The 24,862-nt window shown below is 49.5% G+C and overlaps 1 protein-coding gene across 3 annotated transcripts in view; it reads right to left on the bottom strand.

Moving 5' to 3' along the window:
• Nucleotides 1-24,862, bottom strand: part of HLTF (helicase like transcription factor) — a 416,132-nt gene that overhangs the window by 226,679 nt on the left and 164,591 nt on the right. For all 3 annotated transcript variants that reach the window (XM_086944107.1, XM_086944108.1, XM_086944109.1), the window contains 2 exons: nt 5,223-5,304; nt 1,470-1,546 (listed from right to left, as the gene is read on the bottom strand). In XM_086944107.1, coding sequence (XP_086800233.1) covers nt 1,470-1,546; nt 5,223-5,304 — 159 coding nt within the window. The remainder of the gene's footprint in view (nt 1-1,469; nt 1,547-5,222; nt 5,305-24,862) is intronic.

Here is a 24,862-nt window from a genome sequence, read left to right as displayed (position 1 = left end):
GGAAGGGGAAGTATTTAAAAACAACAAAGAGTGAGCCTACATCATGACTTTCTAAATCTGCAGATGTCTTAAAACTGTTTAACAAAAGGAAGGATCCTGAGATTAGACCAAGGGTTAAATAAGCAGTTTCTGGTTTTCACCAACTGGACAAATAAGCAGTTGAGGATCTTCTAAAAGAGTTGCTTGTTGATAATCATTGCAGAGTCTCATGATAAATAATAGGTGGCTCCCAAACATATTTGGCACTTTTTTTGTTGTAAAATTTGAATTTAACAATTCTTATAGAATTACAAAATTGAAAATAACATTGATTCAGCTCATACATATCACACAATTGACTAGTTATCCTTGTAAAAACAAACACAACACAAATAAAATTCCTTCACAACTTATATATTCTAAAACACAAACATTTCCACCCTAAATTCTTTGGTCCACATAGCCTTTTTACATTATTCATTTATTATAATACTCTGCAAGGAGACAGCATTTACCATATAAAACCGATAAGACTATAAACACTTTTAGCACTGCCTCTTTTTTTGTAACAATATATATCTTGCCATTGAGATTGAGGTCTACAGACTTCATTGAGAGTAAAGTGATTCGTGTCATAGTTATTTTTATTTTTACCAGATTTGAGGTTTTTAGATATAAGCTAGGTATACAGATACAACTCTCGTATTTTGTGAGCCACGAGAACCATCGTGACTCGTGCCATTGTAGAGCCTTGAAGAGGTCACTACACAGCTAATTATTAAACTAACCAGCGCTACGATAAGGGCAATTTGCAAGGCAGGTTGAAATGTGAACTGCCAGAAGAGACAACATATGCTATCTCTTTTGCCTTTTTACCAACATTGCTACTGTGTCGCGCATAACCTGAATTCAGGAGCACCAGTTGGCCGCCATTTTTAACAACTCAGCAAATGCAGTGCACTTGGTAAAATGGATGAAACTGTATAATTTAGATTCATATTCAAAGAAACTATAATTAGTTGGTGCTGAAATCTGTTCCAGCACTTGAATGCATCATGTTGTGCTACCTAACTAATCAACGAATTTCATTAAGTAGGTCTGAGCATGTAACAACATCATTATAACAATAAGTCTTACTGCCAGCAAATGTTCTCAATGTGGTATCATGCCAAGACCCATGTGAAATTCTCAACCGCCTCTATTGGCAGAAATGTTGGCATTTTATGTCAGCAGACAGAGGCTCAGACTGTTGAAAATGATGGCATGATAATAAAGCTAATTTGTGAAAGTATTTCAAAAACTATCTAATACATCTGTCAAAGTATGTTGCACCATAAATATTCTAAATTTGCACAGGGTACTGGAAGACCTACTGTCACAAGTAGATAACATAGCATTTCCTATAAGAAACATTACTGTACAAAAACGGTATGAAAAGAATTGGACTATGATGATCATAAAGCAACAATAAAAAACACAAAAAAGTATACCTTTTGGTTTTGAAGTAATCAATTCTTCATCCTCTGAATCACTGCTCAACGTATATATCACTTTTTTGGCTTGCAGCCTGAAATAAAAGAACAAGACATTAACTTAACAGCTAACATACGTATGAAATGGGTGAGCTGGTTCAGGAGATAATTGCTACCCAGAACATTAGCAAAAGTTGGGGAGTTAGCACGAGTAGCATGGGTGATACTACTGGGTGTCTGCTGTAGACATCCTGTGATAGGCCACATGTGGGTTTCTCCTGCTGTCAATTCAAGGAATAAAGGTATGGGAGAACCCTATTTTTACATCCCACTTTAGCAATTATTCCATGTCTGACCAATACAGGTCCAAGCTGCTAGGGTTTATGGCCTCCACAAGCTAGACTGGTAATCACAGGAATTTTGCACTCCCCTGGGTCATTTTTTTGGTTGCTAGTCTTAATGTCATTACATGTAGACAACATATGCAGAAATCAGTAGTTTTGAAAATAAATGGCATATTCTACCCCTCTGTACCCCATGGGCTGTCAATCTTTTTTATGATTGCACTAGGTTTATCACAGGTGAATTAGAACTGCCAAATCGCAAGCCATACAAGCAGTCCAAAAGCTTTACTGAAGTATGAATCTATATACACACGCACACTATATGTGAGTATAAAACTCTTATGTGGTTACTTCAAAAATGGCCAGACGTATTTTGATTAATATGAAACAGCCTACTTGGTCTCGATGGTAAGCCATACTGTCCAGCAGTTTCTAAGCAAATTTCTTTCGATTTATTGGATAAGAGAAACACCATTTCTGGGGTGCCCCTATAGCCTCCCCCTGAGCAATTCGCACAAAGCCTCCAAAATCAAATCCATGTGCAAATACTTATCTTTTGAAACATCTGTGCAGCATTGTCAAAAGGACCAATTACTGGAAATTTACCTAGGCAAAAACAAATTTCACCAGAACTATAGTCTACTATCGCCAATAGTGTTGATGGAGCAAGGATTCGCCGGAGAAGCGACTTGCTTAAATTCATGAACCTCGAATAACCCTATGTAATCAACATGTTTGTCTTACTAATTTGCCCCTTTTTCATCATTATTGGGTATCCGAGTGAAGCTTGCTTATGTGTTTTCTAATCCTAATACGCTTGCAATTAAAATGGCTGCTGCTACGCGGGAATTCTACTTCGCATGCGTCTGTCATACCCACGAGACATGACGTACTCGCAGCTTTGGAGGGAAATCTGTCGCATCTGTGCACTAGTGCCAATACGGCTGCTCTGTGTTCTCACATGCGAGAGGCTTGCCCTGCTGCTTTTGCTAAGCTGTTCGTTCTGTCTAATCCTGATGCTATAGTTTATTATAAAGTAATGGGTATAGTGTAGAAATTCATGGTATACAGGGTATTAATTTATTCTGTGTTCTAAAACTGTTTCTTTTCCATTTCATGTTACACTTTGAAACTTGGCCTGTCTGGTAACGCTGTACTCCATCTTTGTTGAAACTGAGGCTGCGCAAGATTCTCCAGTCACAGGAACAAGTGACCTTTGGACTTTAGCCAAGGAGCTGACTGACTGAGAAAATGCTCCTGGGATTCTGCCCTGATGAACTCAGAAGTTTACAATGTATTTGCCAATAGAACATCCGTTGTTATAAGAAATGAAGACATCATGAGAACCTGAAATTGATGGGCGTGAACATAAATTTGAATAGGAGACGGCAAATTTTAAATATTAGGTGGTGTGATGACCCGTCCTCTTACTTTGTCCAATCGAAATTGGGGATCCTTACACTTGCAACATTTGGGGGGTGGTACACAAACCTGGAAAACAGTATAACTAGCGTAGGTTTAGCTAGAGAAGTTGTCCGACTTGTCCGAATAGCTGACCTGTCAGTGACCCAATGCACTCAATAGGTGATAAAGAGCAGAGGGCTGCGGTGCACTCTGTCGGGAGGTTCGTTGACCCATTCGGAGTTCTGAAAAGTGGAAGTGCTGGCGAAGCACTTTGCTGGTGATAGCTGTAACCCAATCGGGGTTTTGGCTGATTCCTTGCAGAGAGGGAGTAGCGCAGGCATAGCAACCGAAACAGAGGGTGCTGGTCTTAACCTTTGGTTGTCGGGCCCTGATCCGAATTCTGCGGTTATCCTGTCCTGATTTTCTGATCTGCACCTGCTGACCTACTGGCACTGAAATCTTTGGGGTTCTTCTGTCCTTTTCAATTGACCCGTAACCAGGGTTGGTCTTCACACCATTCTAGGTAAATATAAATCTTTGTGGGTAATCGTTAATATAATTTGTGTCCTTTTCTTTACCTTCCCTAATTGCTAAAGCTTTGATTGCATATGCTCCTTTTCTTACCCTTCCCTTAGTAAATGATAAATTCATGTTTTCATGTTTATTAGCGTGTTCCATTTTTCTTACCCACCTTTTAGTCAAATGCTAAATGTTTTTCCATGACTGCATAATTTGTTCCTTTTCTTTACCCTCCCTTTAAGGAGTTAAGCTTGATTATCTGAATTTATAGCGTGTTCCAATTTTTACCTTCCCTATAGTTATGTGATAAAATGGAGATTCGATATTGCATATTGCGTTCTTCCCCAAACCCCCGATAATTGCGAAACTGTTGGTTTAGTATGTTCCATTTCTTCACCCTCCTTTAGTTAAGTTGCGAAAGTCTGCTTCTGAAAATAGCATGTTCCCTGTTTTTACCTTCCTTTTATTACAAGCTTGCTAAATGGTTGGCATAATATATCTTTTGCATAGTTATACACTGTTTCTAATCTTGGTTATTGATAGCTTAATTGCTTTTAATTTGTAGATCATGACTTTTGTTGATGATTAGATAAAGAGTTTAAACCTACCCTGAGTCTGTGGTTATTATATGAGTGCAATATTTTTGACTGCCTTCTTTACAACTAACTCCCTGATCCATGTGGTCATAGGTACCAGTGACAAGGATTGGTAAGTCAACGGTATAGGAATCGGTGGAAATAAAATAAACTGGTAGTATAGTGTAGGTTACCTGATTAAGTATATGTGTGTAATTGAATAATGGGCCCAGGTGAGTATTGGTAAAATTATAGTCGGGTGACCTGCGCGCTCTATCAGTGTATATATTACATGTTTAATAAAAAGCAAAACAGAAACATAAAAGTTTAACTTTATTCTGATACTGGGAACCCACTTGTACCATTTGGTGAGGTGGTGATAAAGTCTCACAATGTGGCTCCCATTTTTCAAGGGCTTTTAGCATGTGAGCTTCTGTCATTTTATAAAAGCAGAGTTGGTTGTGTTAAAGCGCCTTAGATCGGTTTTATGTACAGAGCAGCATAGCTGGCAGAGATAGTGGGGTAAAGGCTGCACTAGAAAAATAAACAAAAGACAGATTAAAGGGTAATACATTCCATCTAAGGAACTACTGGAACAAAAATATATTAAAACAATTCATAAATGAGTTGAGGGAGAGTGCAGCCAGATAAAAGAGAGGGCTGATTTTATTGTGACATCTCAGTACTGAGTTCGGTGATAGCAGAGGTGTCACAAGGAAGGGGTTAGGTAGCAAAACCTGCAGAAACATTTGTAGGTAATGTAGCAAATGAAAATATTCCAAAGGTTAAAAGACTTATAGAAAGTCATAGCTAGTTTATTAGATTTTAGTTGGTTATGTAAATATTGAAGTGAATTTATCAAAACATTTGAATCAATGGAGCCTTCTTACAATGGAAGTGCACAAATCATCATAGTTTTAAGAGTGTACCTTTTTGGGCGCCCAGAAGATGTTTCTGGTCCAGCCTGAATTCTTTTTTCTTTCACATCCATACAAACTTTGGTATTTTGCGCTACATCATAAACATATAAACAAAGCAAAAAACAAATGAAACAAAGTCAGTCAAAGGAAAGGTAGTAAAGGAATAATGGTAATAGGATGCTTGTTGATTATTGCAGTGTCTCCATACAATAAACATCATAAATGTCTGGGACAAATGAGCACGTTACTTACATTTTGTAACTTTCTTTTTGTAGGATTCTCTGATTCCTTACAAGAATCTCTTGTTTCAGAGGATAGAGTAGATCCGGAAATGTATTAGCTGTTTCTGGTCTCTGGAGCTACATGGTTCTCACTGAGCTCAAAACAGTGTACCACTTCATTGCTGGAAGTGACATGTACAGAGTATAAATTACTCTCCACAAAGAGGTTGTGTTTACACACCAAACTCTCCAGAGAAGTTGTGAAGGCAGATCAGGTGGATCAATGGGGGTATGGGTGGTATTTCCTTGCATCACTTCTCTTTGCTGGCTGATTATACAGCAGTTTGCCTCAACTCTGATCAACCTGGTCAGTCAGAGCCCTTACTGAAAGGCAGTGTAATCTCTGATGGATAGTTTTAGATTTCAAAGTGAGCTGAGACTGTCAATTTCAGCAGTCTTTTTAATTTAAAAGGGAGCAATACAAAGAGAAAAATATATTAGGATAATTCTAATTAATATATTTATAATTATTTCGTAACATACAAATTAGTAGAACTGAACATCATTAATATTCATAGTGTGCACAAATAAATACTCTTGGAAATATCAAATTCTGTATAAAATCATTTAATCTCTTGTAGCCATAATTAAGATAATTCAACCTTATCATATTTAGCCACAACTCAACAAGACACTAAATCTCTCTCACTCTTCTATTATCCCACTTTCCAAAATTGTAAACTCTATGCTGCATAATCCATAAATTTAGAATACTATTGTGTTAGTTTCTTCCGAGCGATTAAGGTATTTACATCATCAAAAGAGACCATCTTGGAGAAATTGGAGGATGAACCTTATGAGTTTCAGGGGTTATTTAATGTGGAAATAATTATTGATCCAACTAAACAATCCTAAATAATCCTAATGTCATAATATACAGTTCGTTATGCAGGGGTCAGGCACTTAACAATATAAGAATAATGCAGATCGTAATACGGCTATTGCAAATGCTACTTACCAGTATGCATCTGTTCTTGGCATGTAGGGCTGCTGACATTCATATCTGTGCATAGATCGCCGCCTAGTGTTGGGCCCGGATGATTGCACATTGTTGTCCTGGAAGAGTCTTCGAAGTATCACGAGATAGGTGGCTCCTCCCCTGGACTACAGTGCGCATGGGCATCGACTCCATCCCCAGATTGTTTTTAGCCATTGTGGCCGAGATGGAGTGAACTTTGTGAGTGATGACCATGGCATGAAATGCATGTAAATACTGCAGCTGCTACAGGCGCCGGGGAGGAGGGCGGGCGATATGAATGTCAGCAGCCCTACATGCCAAGAACAGATGCATACTGGCAAGTAGCATTTGCAGTTCGAGGCATGTGGGCTGCTGAATTCATATCTGTGCATAGAATACATAGCAGTCCCTCCATTAGCGGCGGCCGCCCGTGCCAGCTGCAGCAGTTTGGAAAAGAGTCTTGAGAACAGCCTGCCCTACAGCTGCCTGCTGTTTAGAGTGCACGTCTACACAGTAATGTTTCGTAAATGTATGTGTGGTAGACCATGTGGCTGCTCTACATATGTCCTCTAAGGGAATGTTTCCAAGGAAGGCCATAGAGGCCCCCAACTTTCTGGTGGAGTGGGCTCTTGGTGGGGTTGTAAGAGTACGTTTAGCTTTTGCATAACAGATCTGAATACATTTCACAATCCACCTAGCGATACCAGCCTTGGAAATAGCGTTACCTTTGTGGTGTGACGCAAAGGCAACGAAAAGCTGCTTAGTCTTTCTAAAATCTTTTGTTCTGTCAATGTAATACATTAGTGCCCTCTTGACGTCAAGGGTGTGGAGCATCCGTTCTGCCAGTGACGCAGGATTTTGGAAAAACACTGGCAACTCAATTGTTTGGTTTATGTGGAATTGAGACACAACCTTGGGTAGAAATTTCGGATTAGTGCGGAGCACTACCCTGTTAGCATGGACCTGGAAGAAAGGTTCCTGAATTGTGAGGGCCTGCAGCTCACTAACCCTCCGTAGCGATGTAATTGCTACTAGGAAAGCCACTTTCCAAGTTAAGAACTGCAGTTCGCAAGAATGTAGTGGCTCAAAAGGAGGACCCATCAGTCTGGTAAGAACCACATTGAGGTTCCATTCTGGAGCTGGTGGGGTCCGTGGTGGAATGACCCTTTTGAGTCCTTCCAGAAAAGCTTTGATAGCAGGCACCTTGAAAAGTGAAAGGTGCTGTCTATTCTGGAGGTATGCGGCCATCGCAGACAGGTGAATGCGGATGGAAGTGTATGCCAAATTACACTGGTACAGATGAAACAGGTAACATATGATGTTTTGAATGGAAGCATCTAGCGGATTGATGTTGTGGTTTGCACAGTAAATGACAAACTGCTTCCATTTGGCCGCATAACAGGCTCTAGTAGTGGGCTTTCTTGCCTCCCGAATGATGTCCATGCAATTCGGAGGAAGGTTAAGGTAGCCAAACTCTAGGACTTCAGGAGCCAGATCGCCAGGTTGAGCTGTTGCGGATCTGGGTGCTGAATGTCGCCATGGCTCTGCGTCAGAAGGCTGGGTGTGAGGCGAAGCCTTTGATGCGGTACCACGGAGAGTTCCAGAAACGTGGTGTGCCATGGTTGGCGAGCCCACGTCGGAGCAACCAGGATGAGGGTCATCGAGTGCTGCCTGAGCTTGCGTGCCACCAGCGGTATCAGGGGTGCTGGGGGAAAAGCGTACGCAAATTTGCATGACCAGTTGATCCATATCGCATTGCCCTGCGATTGCGGGTGTGGGAACCTGGCGGCGAAGCTTTGGCATTTTGCGTTCTCCCTTGTGGCGAACAGGTCTATTTCTGGATGACCCCATGTCTGAAAGTACGGCTGGAGTACTGATGGGTGGATCTCCCACTCGTGCATCTGGTGGCTGTGCCTGCTGAGCAGGTCCGCCATCTGGTTGTCCTTGCCTGGGAGGTGTTCTGCCATGAGAAAGATGTTCCTCTGAATGGCCCACTTCCACATGCTTTGAGCCAGATGAGACAGCTGTGGAGAGTGTGTCCCTCCCTGTTTCTGAATGTAGTACATGGCCGTCATGTTGTCCGTCCGGATCAACACAACCTTGTTGCACAGATGTACTTTGAACGCCTTTAAGGCCATGAAGATTGCCATCAGTTCCAACACATTGATGTGCATCTTCTTTTGCTGTAGTGTCCATAGTCCCTGCACTGTGTAGTGGAGTACATGCGCTCCCCAACCCTGGAGAGAGGCGTCCGTCGTCAAGATAATCTGTGGCACAGGCTCCTGGAACGGTCAGCCCTTGCAAAGGTTTTGTGGGTTCCACCAATGCAGAGAGTTGTATGCCCGACCGCCCACCAACACTAGGTCTTTCAATTGCCCATGAGCCTGAGTCCACTGACGTGCTAAGCACTCCTGAAGCGGGCGCATATGTAGTCTCGCGTGCGGGACAATGGAGATGCAGGAGGCCATCATGCCGATCAACTGCATGAATACTCGTGCTGGAAGTGAGTGTTGAGGTCTGAATTTTTGAATCAGCGATTGAATGCTGTTGATCCTCACTGAATTTGGCTGTGCTGTAGCCACCAGAGTGTTTATGGTCGCGCCCAGATACTGCTGTATGTGAGCGGGCTGGAGATGGGACTTTGGGTAATTCAGTGAGAATCCCAGATCGTGCAGAAGGTGAATGGTTTGGGACACGTGGTCGGCGCACTGTCTGTGCGACTTTGCTTGAATGAGCCAATCGTCCAGATAGGGGTATACGTGGATGTTCTGACGTCTTAGATGCGCCGCCACTGTCGCCAGGCACTTTGTGAAGACCCTGGGCGCCGTGGTGACCCCAAAGGGCAGAACCTTGAACTGGTAGTGCTGGCCTTGAATGCTGAACCTTAGATACTTTCTGTGTGAAGGATGCAGGGGAATGTGGAAATATGCATCCTTGAGGTCCAGAGTTGCCAGGAAGTCCCCCTGCTGAAGCAGTGGGAGAACCTGTTGCAGAGTAAGCATATGAAAATGCTCTGACAGAATGTACATGTTGAGAGGTCTGAGGTCCAGGATGGGCCTGAGAGATCCGTCCTTTTTTGGGATTAGAAAGTACAGGGAGTAAACCCCTGTTCCCCTTTCCTGCAGTGGAACGAGCTCTATTGCCCCTTTTTGCAGCATGACCTGAACTTCTTGCTGCAACAAGTGCAAGTGCTCGCCGGACATAGGACGGTTTTTTGGAGGGATGTTTGGTGGGATGGAAGTGAGTTCCAGACAATAACCGTACTGAATAAGAGATTTGACATACCTGTCCGTGGTGATGGACCTCCACACGGGCAGGAACTGCTGGAGTCTCCCCCCGACCGGTGTTGTGTGGTCGGGGGGCAGTGACAAGGCGTCACTGTTTGCTGGCGGTGGAGGACCTGGAGCTGTTATTTCCACGTCCTCTGCCCTTGACGTTGTTGCCACGGTATCCACCCCTACCTTTGTTGGTATATGAGGTTTGGGTGTTAGTCTTATAGAATTGTGTGGATTGTGACGCTTGACCCCTTGAGGTGCCTCTGTTATTGGAGCGGCGAAAGGAACCACCCCGAAACTGCTGGGACTGAAGGGCACCCATAGATTTAGCGGTGTCAGTGTCCTTCTTCATCTTTTCGAGTGTGGCATCTACTTCAGGTCCAAACAGGTGGTCTGGATTTACTGTTTGGTTGAGGATGGTGGTCTGAATGTCTGGTTTAAAGCCTGATATTCTGAGCCATGCATGCCGGCGCAGCAGAACGCTAGTATTTATGGCTCGCGAGGCGGTATCAGCCACATCTAGAGCACACTTGATGGAGGCATTGGTAATGAGCTTACCCTCCTGAATCAGCATTTCCGCACCCTCCTTATACTGATCTGGCAAGTGCTGTAGAAGTGTTTCTAGGGTGTCATAGTGTGCCCTATCGTAGCGTGCAAGTAGCGCCTGCGTGTTTGATATGCGCCATATATTGGCTGCCTGCGCAGCAATACGTTTCCCTGATGCCTCAAACACCTTTGATTCTTTGTCAGGGGGAGGAGCATCACCCGTGGTCTGTGAATTGGCTCGTTTTCGTGCGTTGGAGACAACCAAAGAGTCCAGTGGCAACTGTCCCTTGATGTATGTTGGGTCAGTGGGCGCTGCCTTGTATTTTTTATCAATGCGAGGATTGATGACTCTTGCCCGGGTGGGCTCCTTGAAAACCTCTGGCGCATGCTTTAGCACACCTTTGAGCATTGGCAATGTCTTGACGGTCTTTTCAGCCACTGAGAAAGGGTCAAAAAGAAAATCGACATCCACTGGGTCGGCGTGGAGGTCGACATCATGGTTGGCCGCAGCTCTTTCAATCAAAGCGTTGAAGGCTGCAGAGTCCTCCGTTGGTGAAGTTTTTGCAGCAAAAAGCTGCGGCTCGTGTCCCGACTGAGGGTCCTCGGGGTCGCCTCCCGCAGACCTTGGCTGATGGACATCCTCTGGGTCCGAGTATGCTGGATAATTATACTCGTCCTCCTCGTCTCCGTCACCCTCCCCAGCGTTCGAGTGAGTGGGTGAGAGGTCCAGACCCTGTGGAGATGTCGGCTCCATAGGGGCAGATGCACCGGCAGAGTCCAACTTCTTTTTAAGAGGAATATGGAAATGTTCCAACGCAGGCTCCGGAGTGATTTTCCTCTTGAGGAGAGAGAGCTTGCCTGTGTTGGCGTCGATGATGACCTCTCGACGCTCCTCGTCTGCCAGTGGTTGATGCCGCGTCTTCGGCACCACCAATGATGCCTTCGGCGTTGAAACCAGCTTTAAAGGCACCCCGGCCCCCTGTTTCGGAGCGAAGGCCTTCGGCGCCGTTCTCGGCGGTAGCGTGAAGTGAATCGGCTTCTGCGCCTTTGCCGGCTTCTGTGGAGGCTTGTGCGGCACAGCGTCCTTTGGCTCGATCGCCGCGGCTTCGTCCCGGATCCGTTGCAGGGACTCCGAGACCTTTTTGGTGAGGGCCGGATCGGCTCGAGCGAGTCCTCCGAGTCCTGATTTGGGTCGGCGACCAACGCAGCCGTCTTCGGAGCCGACGCGGCACCTGCCTTCGCCTTATCGACTGGGATTGGTGCAGTCATAGGCTTGGGGTCGTCCTGACGCTTCTTCGGGGCCTTCTTATGGTCATCGACCTTCTTGGCGTCGACGCGACTCTTTAGAGCGTCGACCAGCTTCGGCGTCGACGCCGCGGCGTCGGGGGTCTTAGCCTTAGGCTTCGGCACCGTGGTCTTCGGATCGGGCATCTTGGCGTGGCTCTTAGGCTCGACAGCCATTTTGGACTTCTTCGGCGCCGAGGTCTCCGGCGCCTTTGACCCAACCAGTGCGACTTGCACTTTCGGTTTCGATCCTGATGGTGTTGACCCCGATGGCTTCACTTTCGGTTTCTGGACCGGGAGTGGCGCATCACCAATGTCCGTGGCCGGGCCAGGAGGCGGGGCCGTGGGACGAGTATTGAGGTCTTGGGTAAGGCCCGAAGGCGATCCCTCGACCTGGGCCTTATGATGGGGTTTGGCCCCGGAGTCAGTATGAGGATGCTCTTCCTCTGAGCTATCCTCCACGGTGGCAATGGCCCCGTCGTCGTCCCCTACCTCCTCGACGACTTCTTCGAACTCTTCGTCTCCCGCGTCGTAGTCTTCTTCGCCCTCCGACGCCGGGTTAGAGTCCGAAACATTCAGGATGGTGTTGTCTTCAACATCCTCTTCAAAGATGTTCGCTGGAGGGGGTGCCGAACTCTGGGCCTGCAGTCTTGCGGCCCGGCGTAGCTTGAGAGTCTTCTTCGACCGGAACTTGGAGCAGGCCATACACTTGGCCTCGTCGTGGTCCGGCGACAAGCACTTGTTGCACACAGGGTGCACGTCGGGTACTTTGAGGCACACACTGGGCACCTCTTAAATGGACTTCGTTCCATGTTGAAGTAGTCTGGAGCGTCGTGTAGGCCCGTCCGCGCCGACAGCACGCGGAAGGGCAGCAGATGATCGGATCCGACGAATAACCAATCCGACCGATAACAATACCGACGCCAGATCCTAAAGACCTTTTGGTCTCAAGTAAGGAAAGTTAAACAACTATCGATTCGGACAGAGGGAACCGAGACACATCCGAACCCAATGGCGGAAAAAAACAATCTGGGGATGGAGTCGATGCCCATGCGCACTGTAGTCCAGGGGAGGAGCCACCTATCCCGTGATACTTCGAAGACGCTTCCAGGACAACAATGTGCAATCATCCGGACCCAACACTAGGCGGCGATCTATGCACAGATATGAATTCAGCAGCCCACATGCCTCGAACCTCGCGATTTCTACTGTCACTGTAATGCAATGCGTAAAGCAACAATATGGTAAACTGATATGCCCCTGTAATGCAACACGTACAGTCCCCTTTCAGGTACTCCGTTAGGAAAAAGCAATGCAACATATAATAGTTATCGGCAGTTCGTTATGCGAAACTACTGCAATGGGGAACACATATATCCGGCAGTTCGGTATGAAACACTAATGAAATGTGTAATACGACAATTCGGCAGATCGTTATGTAGGACTAAGACAAGACGTAACACATCTATCCAGCAATTTGTTATGCAAACCTAGTGCAATGCGTAACACACCAATCAGGCAGTTCGTTAGGCAAACTAATGCAATAGGCAATACAACAAAACAGGCAGTCTGTTGTGCAGGAATAAAGCAATGCGTTATACAATTCAGATACTCCGGTATGCAGAAGTAATGCAACACGTAAGTTACTCCGGCACCGTTCACAGTGCCGCCGGCGGTCTCTCCCCACTCATTCTGGCTTGCGGTTAGTCTCCGGCCCCAGTTGCCCCCCCCCCCGCCCACATGGGTAAGATAGAACACAGTAAATGCAGCTTCGCACTCAAGCCCCGGTGCTGCCACTCCCTTGGCACGCGGGCCTCAATCAGAGCCGAAGCAGAGGCTTGCGCTGCATGACAGAGAGAGAGGCCACGAGCGTCTTCCCCACCGAGCCTGCGCCCCAGGAGTCGACACACGTTACCTGGGGGGCGCAAACCCACTCTCCTCTCCTCGTCCAGCAACTTGGGCCTCCGATGCAGTTTCTCTGAATTTCCGGGCAATGGGAAGATCCCAGGCTGCACACTACACCCGCACTCAGAGTCAGTGAGACTCACGGGAACTCCAGGTGCACGATACCCAGACAGCTCCTCACGAGGGTCTCAGGCTGTGCAAGGCACACGCACGCAGCGTCGCTGAGACACTTTATCTTCTGGTGCCCCCGATCACAGGGCACCTCTTGCGCAGGTCTTAGGCTGCAAACAGCACACGCACACAGCGTCGCTGTGACACACTTGCTCTTCTTATGTACACAATCACGGGCCAATCCACACGAAAGTCTCCGGCTGCCCCAAGCACATGCACACTTTCAAAAGGACGATCCTCTCGAAGGACTCAGGCTAGACAGAGCACACTCACACCGCGTCTCTGAGTCTCGTATGGAACTCCAAGTGCGGAAGATCACAACAGGGCACGACTTGCGATGGTCTCAAGCTAGACAGAGCACACGCACCCACATCGTATCTGAGAGTCTTCTCTGGAAACTTTTGTGTTCCTGTGTTTCCAAACAGGGAGCCAGCTCACCTCGGGCACTCGGGGATAGTTACTTCAGGACACAGCAAAGTCCTTCATGCAGGGGGACACAGCACACAGCAAAGTCCCTACAGCCTTTCCTTAGGTGAAACAGCGAACTGCAGGCTAGCCCAAGATCCCACAGCAAGAGCAGTCCTATCCAGCAGTCTTTTCAGTTGCTTCTTCCTTGGCAAAGGTTCTTCTTGATCCACAAAGTAGCTCCAGTCTTGTTCACACTTGATCAAGCTATTCTCCAAAGTTCAGGGGCTTCAGCTCGCATAGTTATACCCCTCAATGGCTTTGAAGTCTTTGTGTTTAAGGGGGAACTGACCCCTGCTCAAACCAGTTCTGGGTGCCTACCTACCAGTGACACCTTCTTTGATTAGTTGGGATCTGGATTCTCAATCACTCAGCAGGAGATGGGACAATTGTTTTTATAGCACCAGCCAAGGCCTCTTCACATCTACGCCTACTCCTCCCCCTACACACTCCAGATGCCGGTCAGCCTGTGCTGTCTCGCCTCCTCCCCTGTGTCAAGACATTCCCCAGATCCTATCGCTTTCAAATCCAGCCAGTTAATCCACAACCAAGCAGAGACGCACAGAAATGTTGAAAGCACTAAAACCCAGCCACTTCTGAAAGAGTGGCTTACAAACACAATGCAAAAAACATCTTTATAAAAAGATGTGTTATTGCAGAGGGAGTTCAGGTATACTAAACTTCACCTTTCCATCTTAAGCCTTTGAGAAGATAGGCTGGCAAACATTACATAGCCTTTCCATTCTACTCTAATGGGCAAAATGGCCTTTCAGCAGTGAAAACGAAATAGAGATTATTTTACGACCAGAAAGAAGACTGAAGGCACAAGGTGGGTCTGAAGGGGCTTCTTCTGCCCATGCCGAGGCCCCTGGGGGGCTCCCCAGGGGCAGGAAGACCAGCAAGCGTCACCATTCTCCGCCTGGGTCCATTGTGCCCACTACGGCGTCGAGAGGAATGACTGCGGTCTGTTCCCCATCGTCGGAGACGAAACGACGTCGAGGCTCGGCGTCGAGGGATATCACTAGACCTTCGAAGTCCCCGGTGACTGTTTCATCGTCATCCTCGTCGGCGTCGAGCGATCGACGTCGAGCCAGGCGTCGCCGCTCGCCGTCGAGGTGATACCGCCGTTCGCCGTCGGCGTAGAGGAGGCGGACGTCGTCGTTGAGGTCCTCGCCGCCAAGGCCGCCGTCGAGGCTCTGGTCACCGTCGAGGCACAGGAGGTCGCCATCGAGGTACAGGAGGTCGCCGTCGAGGATCGCCGTCGAGGCACAGAGGTTCGCCGTCGAGGCGCAAAAGGTCGCCGTCGAGGCACAGAAGGTAGCCGTCGAGGCACAGAAGGCGTTCGACGCCGAGGAAGAGACGCTCGACGTCCAGGGGCCGACGCTCGCCATATGGTCGCCGTTCTTCGGTGCCGAAAAGAGGTGGAAGGAGACCTGACGCCGTGGGAGGTTCACCTACGTCCCAGGCTGGAAGAGAAGGGGATTCGCCGCACTCTGTGTATTCCAAGGTGTATACCCCGTCGGGGAATGTGACTCCCCCTCCTCCGTTACCGAGGGGTCCCCCTCCGAGGACGCCTACTCCGCCTGTGTTGCCTCCACCGCAACCTGGGTCAGGGTTGCCTGAGAAGCCACCTCCGGTTCCACCAAGGTCGACTTCGTTACCTAAGCTTCCGAAGCCTCCCAAGGATACACCTAGACCTAAGGCTCCGTCCAAACCCAAGTCACCCGTTTCGGTGGACCCGGTTGATCGTCCTCGGCCGAGGAGGTCCCGTTCACGCTCCGGACGGAGAGGAAGATCAAGGAGTCGACATAGATCCTCCACCAGATCAAGGCACCGCCATAGGAGGCGGTGGTCTAGGTCCCGCACGGACTCTTACAGGACCCATTCCTACTCGCCGACCTTATCGGACTCTCCTGAGACCAGGATCTCTTCAGTGGACGATAATGCCACATTCCAGGAAGTTCTCCTGAGGGGAGCTGCGAAGCTAGGTATCACGGTGACGGCTCCAACACCTACGACGTCCGTGATATTCGAGACGCTTCACAAGAAGCACTTGTCTCGCCCTCTTCTGCCTCTGGTACCTGGATTGAAGGAACCTGCGGAGGAGCTGTTCCTCACGCCAGCGGTGGTGAAGGCCGCTCCGTCCCGGCTTCTAAAGAAGTACAGGGCCCCTGATTCGGACCCTGCCTTTCTGAGAGTGGATCCGGTACCGGATTCAGTGATAGTGACGGCGGCCAGGAAATTGCATTCTACCTCTCCGTCATCCACAGTGCCGCCAGATAAAGAGAGTCGATGGATCGACTCGGCGGGCAGGAAAGCGTGTGGGACCGCTTCCGCAGCCATGAAGGCTGTCAGCGATACAGCTCTGCTGGGCCGTTACGACCGGGCGCTGTGGGACTCCCTACAACAGTTCGTGGAACTGCTACCGAGAGACAAGATGGAGGACTTCCAGGAGATCCTCTAGGAAGGGATGCTGGTATCAAACCAGGTGATCAGTGCAGCGGCGGACGCCTCCCTGTTGGCCGCACATGGTTACTGCCATGGAATCAATCAGCGGCGGCATGCCTGGCTACGGCTCACGTCACTCAAGCCGGAGGCCCAGCAGCGGGTGGCCAATCTGCCCTTTTCCGGGGAGACCCTATTCGGAAAACACGCAGATGATGAGATGGCCCGCATGAAGGCGGAGGCGGAGACCCTGACGGCTGTGGGCTTGGAGAAGCCCAAAGAGAAGAAATCCTTCAGGCCTTTCCAGAGGCGCTACGGCGCACAAGGAAGAGGACGGGGGCAGTCTTCGGGACAGCAGCAGCAGCAACAGCAGCAGTTCCGGAGACCCTTCCAGAAACGTCAGAAGGGTAGAGGGGACAACAGTTCTCTACCACGAACAAGGGCCCGGCCGGGTCTCGACCCTGAGCGGTTACTTCCCCTTCATCGGTTACCCGCTCCGGTGGGGGGAAGCGTTCAATTTATTCTGGCAGAGTGGAGAAAAATTACTCAGGACAAGTGGGTGCTGAATATTGTTTGCAATGGATACAGTCTTCGGTTCATCAGCCCTTCTCCAGCGATCCCTCCGGTCAGCTCGCAGTATCAACTGCGCGAGCTCCAGGCGGAGGCCGATATCCTGTTAAGGAAAAGGGCGATAGAAGACGTACCTCTGTCTCAAAGTCAAGTCAAGTCAGTCAAGTCAAAATGATTTATATAGCGCGCTACATACCCAGAGGGTCTCAAGGCGCTTGAAGAAAGGAGGGGAGTTACTTGTCGAATATCCAAGTTTTATGTTGTTTTCTGAATGCTAGGTGGTTCTGAGTGAGGCGAAGGTGAGTGGGAAGTGAGTTCCAGGTTTTAGCTGCCAGGTAGGAGAAGGATCTACCTCCCATGGTGGTTTTGTTGATGCGAGGAACAGTGGCAAGGGCTTGGTTGGAGGATCGTAGCTGGCGGGGAGGGGTGTAGAAGGAAAGACGTGAGTTGAGGCATTCGGGTCCAAGTTCGTAAAGTGCTTTGTGCGCGTGGGTTAGGAGGTGGAAAGTAATTCTCTTATTGACGGGGAGCCAGTGGAGGTTTTTCAGGTGACCAGAGATGTGGTCTTTACGCGGGATGTCTAGTATGAGTCTGGCTGAAGCGTTCTGGATGCGTTGGAGTTTTTTCTGGAGTTTTGCGGTGGTACCGGCGTATAGGGTGTTTCCGTAGTCCAGGCGACTCGTGACCAGTGCGTGGGTGACCGTTTTTCTAGTTTCGGTGGGGATCCAGCGAAATGTTTTTTTGAGCATGCGAAGAATGTTGAAGCAAGATGATGAAACGGCGTTGACTTGTCTGTTCATAGAGAGTGAGGAGTCCAGGATGACGCCCAGGTTACGTGCGTGGTCCGTCGGGATGGGTGCTTTTCCAAGGGCCTCTGGCCACCAAGAGTCATCCCAGGCGGAGGGGGAGGTACCCAGGATAAGGACTTCTGTTTTGTCTGAGTTCAGTTTCAGACGGCTGTGCTTCATTCACTCGGCTACTTCTTTCATTCCTTCATGTAGGTTGGTTTTGGCAGTGTTAGGGTCTCTGGTGAGTGATAGGATCAGTTGAGTGTTGTCAGCGTAGGAGATGATGTTGAGGTTGTGTTGGCGTGCGATGGCCGCGAGGGGGCTCATGTATACGTTGAAGAGGGTGGGGCTGAGTGAAGATCCTTGTGGCACGCCGCAGATGACTTCAGTGGCCTCTGACTTGAATGGTGGGAGGCGGACTCTCTGGGTTCTTCCGGTGAGGAACGATGTGATCCATTCCAGTGCTTTTCCTTGGATTCCGATGTTATTGAGGCGCTGTAATAGGATGCTATGACAGACTGTGTTGAAGGCTGCGGAGAGGTCGAGGAGGATGAGGGCGACTGTGTCTCCATTGTCCAGTAGAGTTCGAATGTCGTCTGTTGCTGAGATGAGGGCGGTCTCAGTGCTGTGTTTGGCTCGGAAGCCGGACTGTGAGGAGTCGAGGGATTTGTTGGTTTTGAGGAAGGCGGCGAGCTGGTTGTTGACAGCTTTCTCTATGACTTTGGCCGGGAATGGAAGGAGCGAGATGGGGCGGTAGTTTTTGAGTTCGGTGGGGTCAGCTGTGGGTTTTTTCAGAAGGGCGCTGAGTTCTGCGTGTTTCCAGCTTTCCGGGAAGGTGGCGGAGTTGAGGGAGCAGTTGATGACGTCTCGGAGGTGTGGTGCTATGATGGAGTCTGCTTTGTTAAAGATGTGGTGAGGGCATGGGTCTGTGGGGGATCCTGAGTGGATAGAGTTCATCAGGCGGATGGTGTCCTCAGTGGAGATTGTTTTCCAGTCATTAAGGATGTTCAGGGGGGGTGAAGGTGTGGCAGAAGGATGGGTAGGTTGGTCTCTGGGTTGGTTGTCGAAGCGGTTATGGATGTCTGCGATTTTGTTGTGGAAGAATGAAGCTAGGGAGTCGCAGAGGTCTTGGGAAGGGGTGATGTCATTGGAGTTGGCAGTGGGGTTGGTAAACTCTTTGACGATGTTGAATAACTCCTTGCTGTTGTTGGCGTTGTTGTCTAGTCGATCTTTGAATGCGGCTTTCTTGGCAGACTGGATAAGTTGGTGGTGTATGCGGGTGGCGTTTTTGAAGGCGTCCTTGGTGCTGGGGTTTGGGTCTTTTTTCCAGGCCTTCTCGAGGGAACGACAGAGTTTCTTAGATTTCTTAAGATCATCGTTGAACCAGGGGGCGTTTTTGCTGCCTAGTTTGATTTGACGTTTTTTCAACGGTGCTAGGATGTCGGCGCTGTTGGATAGCCATTGGGTGAGGTTAATGGCTGCTTGGTCGGGGTTTGAGGAGTGGGCAGGGGGGTTTTGGAGAAGCGATGAGGAGATCTGGTCGATGGTGATTTTGTTCCAGTTTCTTCGCAGAGTAGGTTGAGGATGGTTGTGGGTTGTGGTCTTATTGTAGATAAAGTGTACGCAGCTGTGGTCCGTCCAATGGAGAGCTGTGGTGTGACTGAAGGAGACATGTTTGCTGGAGGTGAAGATAGGGTCGAGTGTGTGACCTGCAATGTGAGTGGGGGTAGTGACAAGTTGTCTGAGTCCGAGGTTAGCGAGGTTGTCCAGAAGGGTGGCGGAGTTGCTGTCATTGCTCTTTTCCAGGTGAAAGTTGAGGTCTCCCAGTAGAATGTATTCCTCGGAGGGGAGGGCGTGTGGGGTGATAAAATCAGTGATGTTGTCACTGAATTGTGCACGGGGTCCTGGAGGTCGGTAGAGGAGGGTGCCTCTGAGTGTGGTCTTGGGGTCGGTGTGGACCTGGAAGTGAAGGTGTTTGGTGTTGGCAAGGTTGACGTCTGAACTGGTTGAGATGCGGATGGAATTCTTATGGACGATGGCGATGCCTCCTCCTGTTTGGTCGGTGCGGTCGTTACGGATGATCTTGTAGCCTTCCGGGATGGCAATGGTGATGTCTGGGGCTGAGGAGGCGTTCATCCATGTTTCTGTTAGGAAGGCAACGTCCGGTGAGATGGTGTCTAGTAGATTCCAGAGGTCGATAGCGTGCCTGTGGACCGAGCGGGTGTTGAGCAGGATGCATTGTAGGTGGTTGGTGTCAGATATCTGTTTTGTGTTTGTGGATGAGGAGTTGGTCTTGGTGCCGTCAAACTTGCAGGAGTTGCAGGAGAAGGGTCCATGGGTGTGTCCAGGAGCGGCTTGGACGCAGTTGGGGGGACGGCCGGGGTTAAGGGCTAGGAGGGTGGTAGCATCGTATGTAATGCGGGTGGGGTGGGTGGAACGAGGGCCAGGGGCTCTGGCGCTGGGCGCGGTCCAGGCGCGGACGGGCGTAGACGGGCTTACCTTTGGCGCACCTTCGGCGCGCATGGGGCGCGATCGCTGCGCGTGAACGCTGCGTGCAAATGCTTCTGTCATAAGTGGATAGTGGGAGGGGAGGGGCGAGGCAGGCTCAGCTGGGAGGCGGGAGCGTGATTAGAGGGACATGCTTGGACGTCACAACAAGCAAATGGCTGCAACAATAACAACAACTTAACGCAGGGAGAGGTTGGGGCACGCAGTGGAGCGCTATTACTAAAACAGTTATTTTACTAATGAAATGGCTGAGTGGTGGACGCTGTGAGGGGTCACAAAGTAGCGCTATGAGCACAGCACATTAAAAGTATAAAGCGGCGCTATGAAATTGAGCACAGTGCAATGAATACCAAAGCAGCAAAGCAGCGCTGAGGTCAGAGCACGTTTAAGACACAATCCGGCGCAATGGTAATACAGCTGGAAGAATGCACAGAGCACAAGCAGCGTAGGAGTAGCGCTACGATACCCAGGAGGACAGAGGGGAGCAACCGGATCTGCACGAGTCAGGACGGAAGAGGTCTGTACTTCCGGTTCTTCCTGGTTCGCAAGAAGGACAAGAACGAATTCAGGCCCATTCTGGACTTGCGGCAGGCAAACAAGTGGATTCGCAGAGAAAAGTTTCGCATGCTGTTGTTGCATCAGATTTTTCCTCAGTTGCAACAGGGGGACTGGCTTTGTGCCATAGACCTAAAGGATGCGTACTTCCACGTGCCCATCGCGTACAAACACAGGAAGTTTCCGCGATTTCAAGTCGGCACCAACCATTATCAATACACAGTGCTGCCATTCGAGCTGAAATCTGCGCCCAGGACATTCCAGAAGTGCATGGCAGTGGTAGCGGCACACCTCAGGAAGAACAAGGTGTTTGTCTACCCGTACCTGGACGATTGGTTGATCAAGGCCTTCTCCTTCTCGGAAGCTCAGGCAGACTTCCAGAAGACGTGCGTTCTCTTGAACAAGTTGGGGTTGCAGATCAACATGTCCAAGTCTGTCCCGATTCCGGTCCAGTGCATTCAATACTTGGGAGCCACCATCAATACGCTGTCAGCAAGCGTGTCTCCTTCGGAGGAGCGACGGCGATCGATCCTTCGGAAGGCTCAGGCTCTTATGACTGCTCCATCTACAACAGTGAGGACGGTGTCTTCTCTACTGGGGTCGATGGCCTCTTGTATCTTCCTCACTCCTCATGCACGACTACACGAGACCTCTGCAGGAGTGCTTGGAGGACCAATGGGACCAGAGGAAAGGATCTTGGGACGACAAGATACGACTGTCTCTGCATGCTCTTCAGTCTCTGAAGTGGTGGTGTTCAGCGGAGAATCTCCTCAGAGGGGTTCCCTTCCACAAGGACATTCCTACTCAGACTATCGTGACGGATGCTTCTCTCCAAGGCTGGGGAGCGCATTCGGGAGACTTACAGATTCAGGGAACGTGGTCTCAGATGGAGTCCACGTATCACATCAATTTCCTGGAACTCAGAGCTGTTCACTTGGCACTGAAGGCCTTTCATCCGTCCTTCCAGACCAACTCTCTGCTTGTACAGACTGACAATACGACCACGATGTATTACCTCAACAATCAGGGGGGGGGCGGGGGGGGGGGGGGGGGTCAAGATCGCGCACCCTGTCTCGGGAGGCGCAGACGATCTGGCGCTGGCTTCTGGCCAGAGGATTGACGATAACGGCTACCCATCTACCAGGTGTGCAGAATGTTCAGGCAGACGCACTGAGCAGGCTGATTCAGGAAAACCACGAATGGGTCATAAACGACGACGTACTAGGAGAAGTCTTCGAAAGGTGGGGGACTCCAGACGTAGATCTGTTCGCCACCGCCGAAAACAGCAAATGCCGAGACTTCGCCTCCGGGTACTACCAGCAAGGGACACTGGGGAATGCACTCTGGGTCAACTGGTCGAACAGGTTTGTTTACGCTTTTCCGCCCATTCCCCTGATTCCAGCGGTGCTCATCAAGCGGTCCCGGTCCAGGGCACGGATGATCCGGATTGCCCCGGAATGGCCCAGACAGTGGTGGTTCACGGACCTTCTACACCGGTCTCTCCTTCCACACATACGGCTGCCGTGCAGGCCGGACCTTCTCACGAAGTTCGGGGGGCAGATGTTGCACCCCAACCTCTCGTCCCTGAGTTTGGCGGCATGGCTCCTGAGATAGTGCAATATGGCCATTTGAATCTGCCCGAAGATTGCATGGACATACTGAAGGAGTCTAAGAGACCTTCCACTCGGACTTCTTATGCTTACAAGTTGAAGAGGTTTTGTACCTGGTGTGTGTCCAGGAACTTTGACCCAACGACGTGCAAGGAAGATGTCATCCTTCCTTACCTTCTGCATTTGGCACGGTCTGGCCTTAATGTTCATTCCATTAAGGTTCATCTCGCTGCATTGACTGCCTACAGGAAAAGCCCTTCACAGACTTCCTTCTTCCAGATCCCTGTGATCAGACTTTTTGGAAGGCTTGAAGAAAGTTTTCCCTCCTGTCAGGCCTCCTTCGCCTTCATGGGAATTGAATGTGGTGCTGTCCAGTTTGATGAAGGAGCCTTTTGAATCCATTCATAAGGCTTCGTTGCAGCACCTGTCCTGGAAGGCGGCGTTCCTCGTGGCCATTACATCGGCCCGCAGGGTGAGTGAAATTCAGGCGTTGTGTTGTAATGAACCTTATACTGTATTTCATGCTGCTAAGGTTGTTATGCGTACTCACCCTAAATTTCTTCCCAAGGTTATTTCTGATTTTCATGTGCTATAACTTTGCCTACGTTTTTTCAGAACCCTTCATCTCTAGCGGAAAGGTCTTTACATTCCCTGGATGTTTGGAGGGTGTTGAAATTTTATCTGGATAAGACCAAAGGTATTCGTAGGTCAGACCAATTGTTTATCAATTATGGATCGGTCGGGGAGGAGCCAAGATGGCGGACGGGACGGACGTGTGAGTCCCCGACTCCGCGACCCGTCTGTTTTTCACCTTAAAATCCTGATAATTATCCTCGATCGTATCTAGCTTAAACGGAGCCACGAATGCGCTGGAGACGACTGCGTTCTCCTGAGGTCTCTCTCGGCTGATTTGATGGAGGACTCGTGGAGTTAGCCGACCTCCGACGCTGCCCCTGGAATCTGCTCCGATGCTCCCCGCCTGACGCTGCTGGACTTGGGAGGTGGAACGAGCTGTGGCAGGGCTGTGGCAGGGCCGATCCTGAGTGGAGCGCGACCGATTGCTGAGACGAGCGGATTTGCTTTCTCTACTGGGACGAGACCCCGTTTAACGACGGAGTGTCTAATTGTGGGGCTGGGACTATGCAGGCGACGCTTTTCTTTGTTCCGAGACGGGCCATCTGAGCGGACTCCATCTTAAAGCGCTTCCTCCACCGTGGGACGCTTGCACCAACAGCCAGCGAGGGGGCTTTCACTCGCGCAGCCCCCGGACTGTGAGCCGCGCTACCTTTGGTGGTTCTAACTCCTGCTTCATTAGGTAACGGAGTCGGCCCCCCCTCCCTCCATTGTTGGCTGCCTGAAGGGGTGGTAATGGCGCCTGCCTATCGGAACGACAGAGTGGCTGATCCCCTGTCTCCAGTACTTGCTGCCCTGCCTGTCCTGGGGCTTGAGGCTACACTGAGGGCGTCGTTGAGCAGAGCTGACCGGCCAGTACCGCGTAGTGTCCTGACTTATAGAGACATCCTGGTGGCACTTGCAGATCTACGGGCGACATGGCGAAGGAATGCTCGAGAGCTGGCACGGAAGATCGAAAGCGCTGCTCATGACATGGGGCAATCACGGCTGGCTGGCCCTTTGCTGCCTCTCACTGCTCCCGAGATGGATACAGTGTTGCAACATGTGCACACGGAGGACGGCCATGTCCCTGGCTACAGTGTCGAGTGTTTCCTTACTGATGAGGCTGCAGCTGCAAAGTATCCCTCCACTCTGACTATTGAGACTTTGCCTACGAGAATGCTGCCATCGTCTTTTCTTCACTATCGGAGTGTGTGCCATCCTGCGGAAAAAGTAGAGCCCGTCACCTTGGACGCTTCTCTGGCTGCCGATTGGGGACACTCCCTTCTTCTTCTTCCGTTTCTTCCATGCCGAGGGCGGCCATTTTACTCCTTTGTTCTGCCTGAAGTGCGCTCACAGCGGTGGCCAAGCCTGCTGGGGTTTCGACGTTCAGGACAAGGTTGATGCTGTTTCTCTCACTGGTTCTGATTGACTGGCTGGCTGAGACCCGGACTGGCACACTGGTTGATATAATGCTCGCGTTCTACATGCAATAACCCCCCATTTCATGTTTGCAATTGCTATTATGTGCACTGCTCTTTTTTCTATTTCGAGTTGCGACTGTAATATTGTGTTTTCCCTTTTTATCCCTTCCTGGCGGGGTGATTGTCTTTGCGAACTGGGGGTCCGGGGGCACAAGTTGCGGTTTATGATCTCGAACTTTGTATCTGATCTGC

This window comes from Lissotriton vulgaris, chromosome 11 (assembly GCF_964263255.1).
Source record: "Lissotriton vulgaris chromosome 11, aLisVul1.2, whole genome shotgun sequence".
Lineage (NCBI taxonomy): Eukaryota > Metazoa > Chordata > Amphibia > Caudata > Salamandridae > Lissotriton > Lissotriton vulgaris.
Note: the sequence above shows the minus strand (reverse complement) of the source record. Positions and strands in the feature narration are given on the sequence as shown.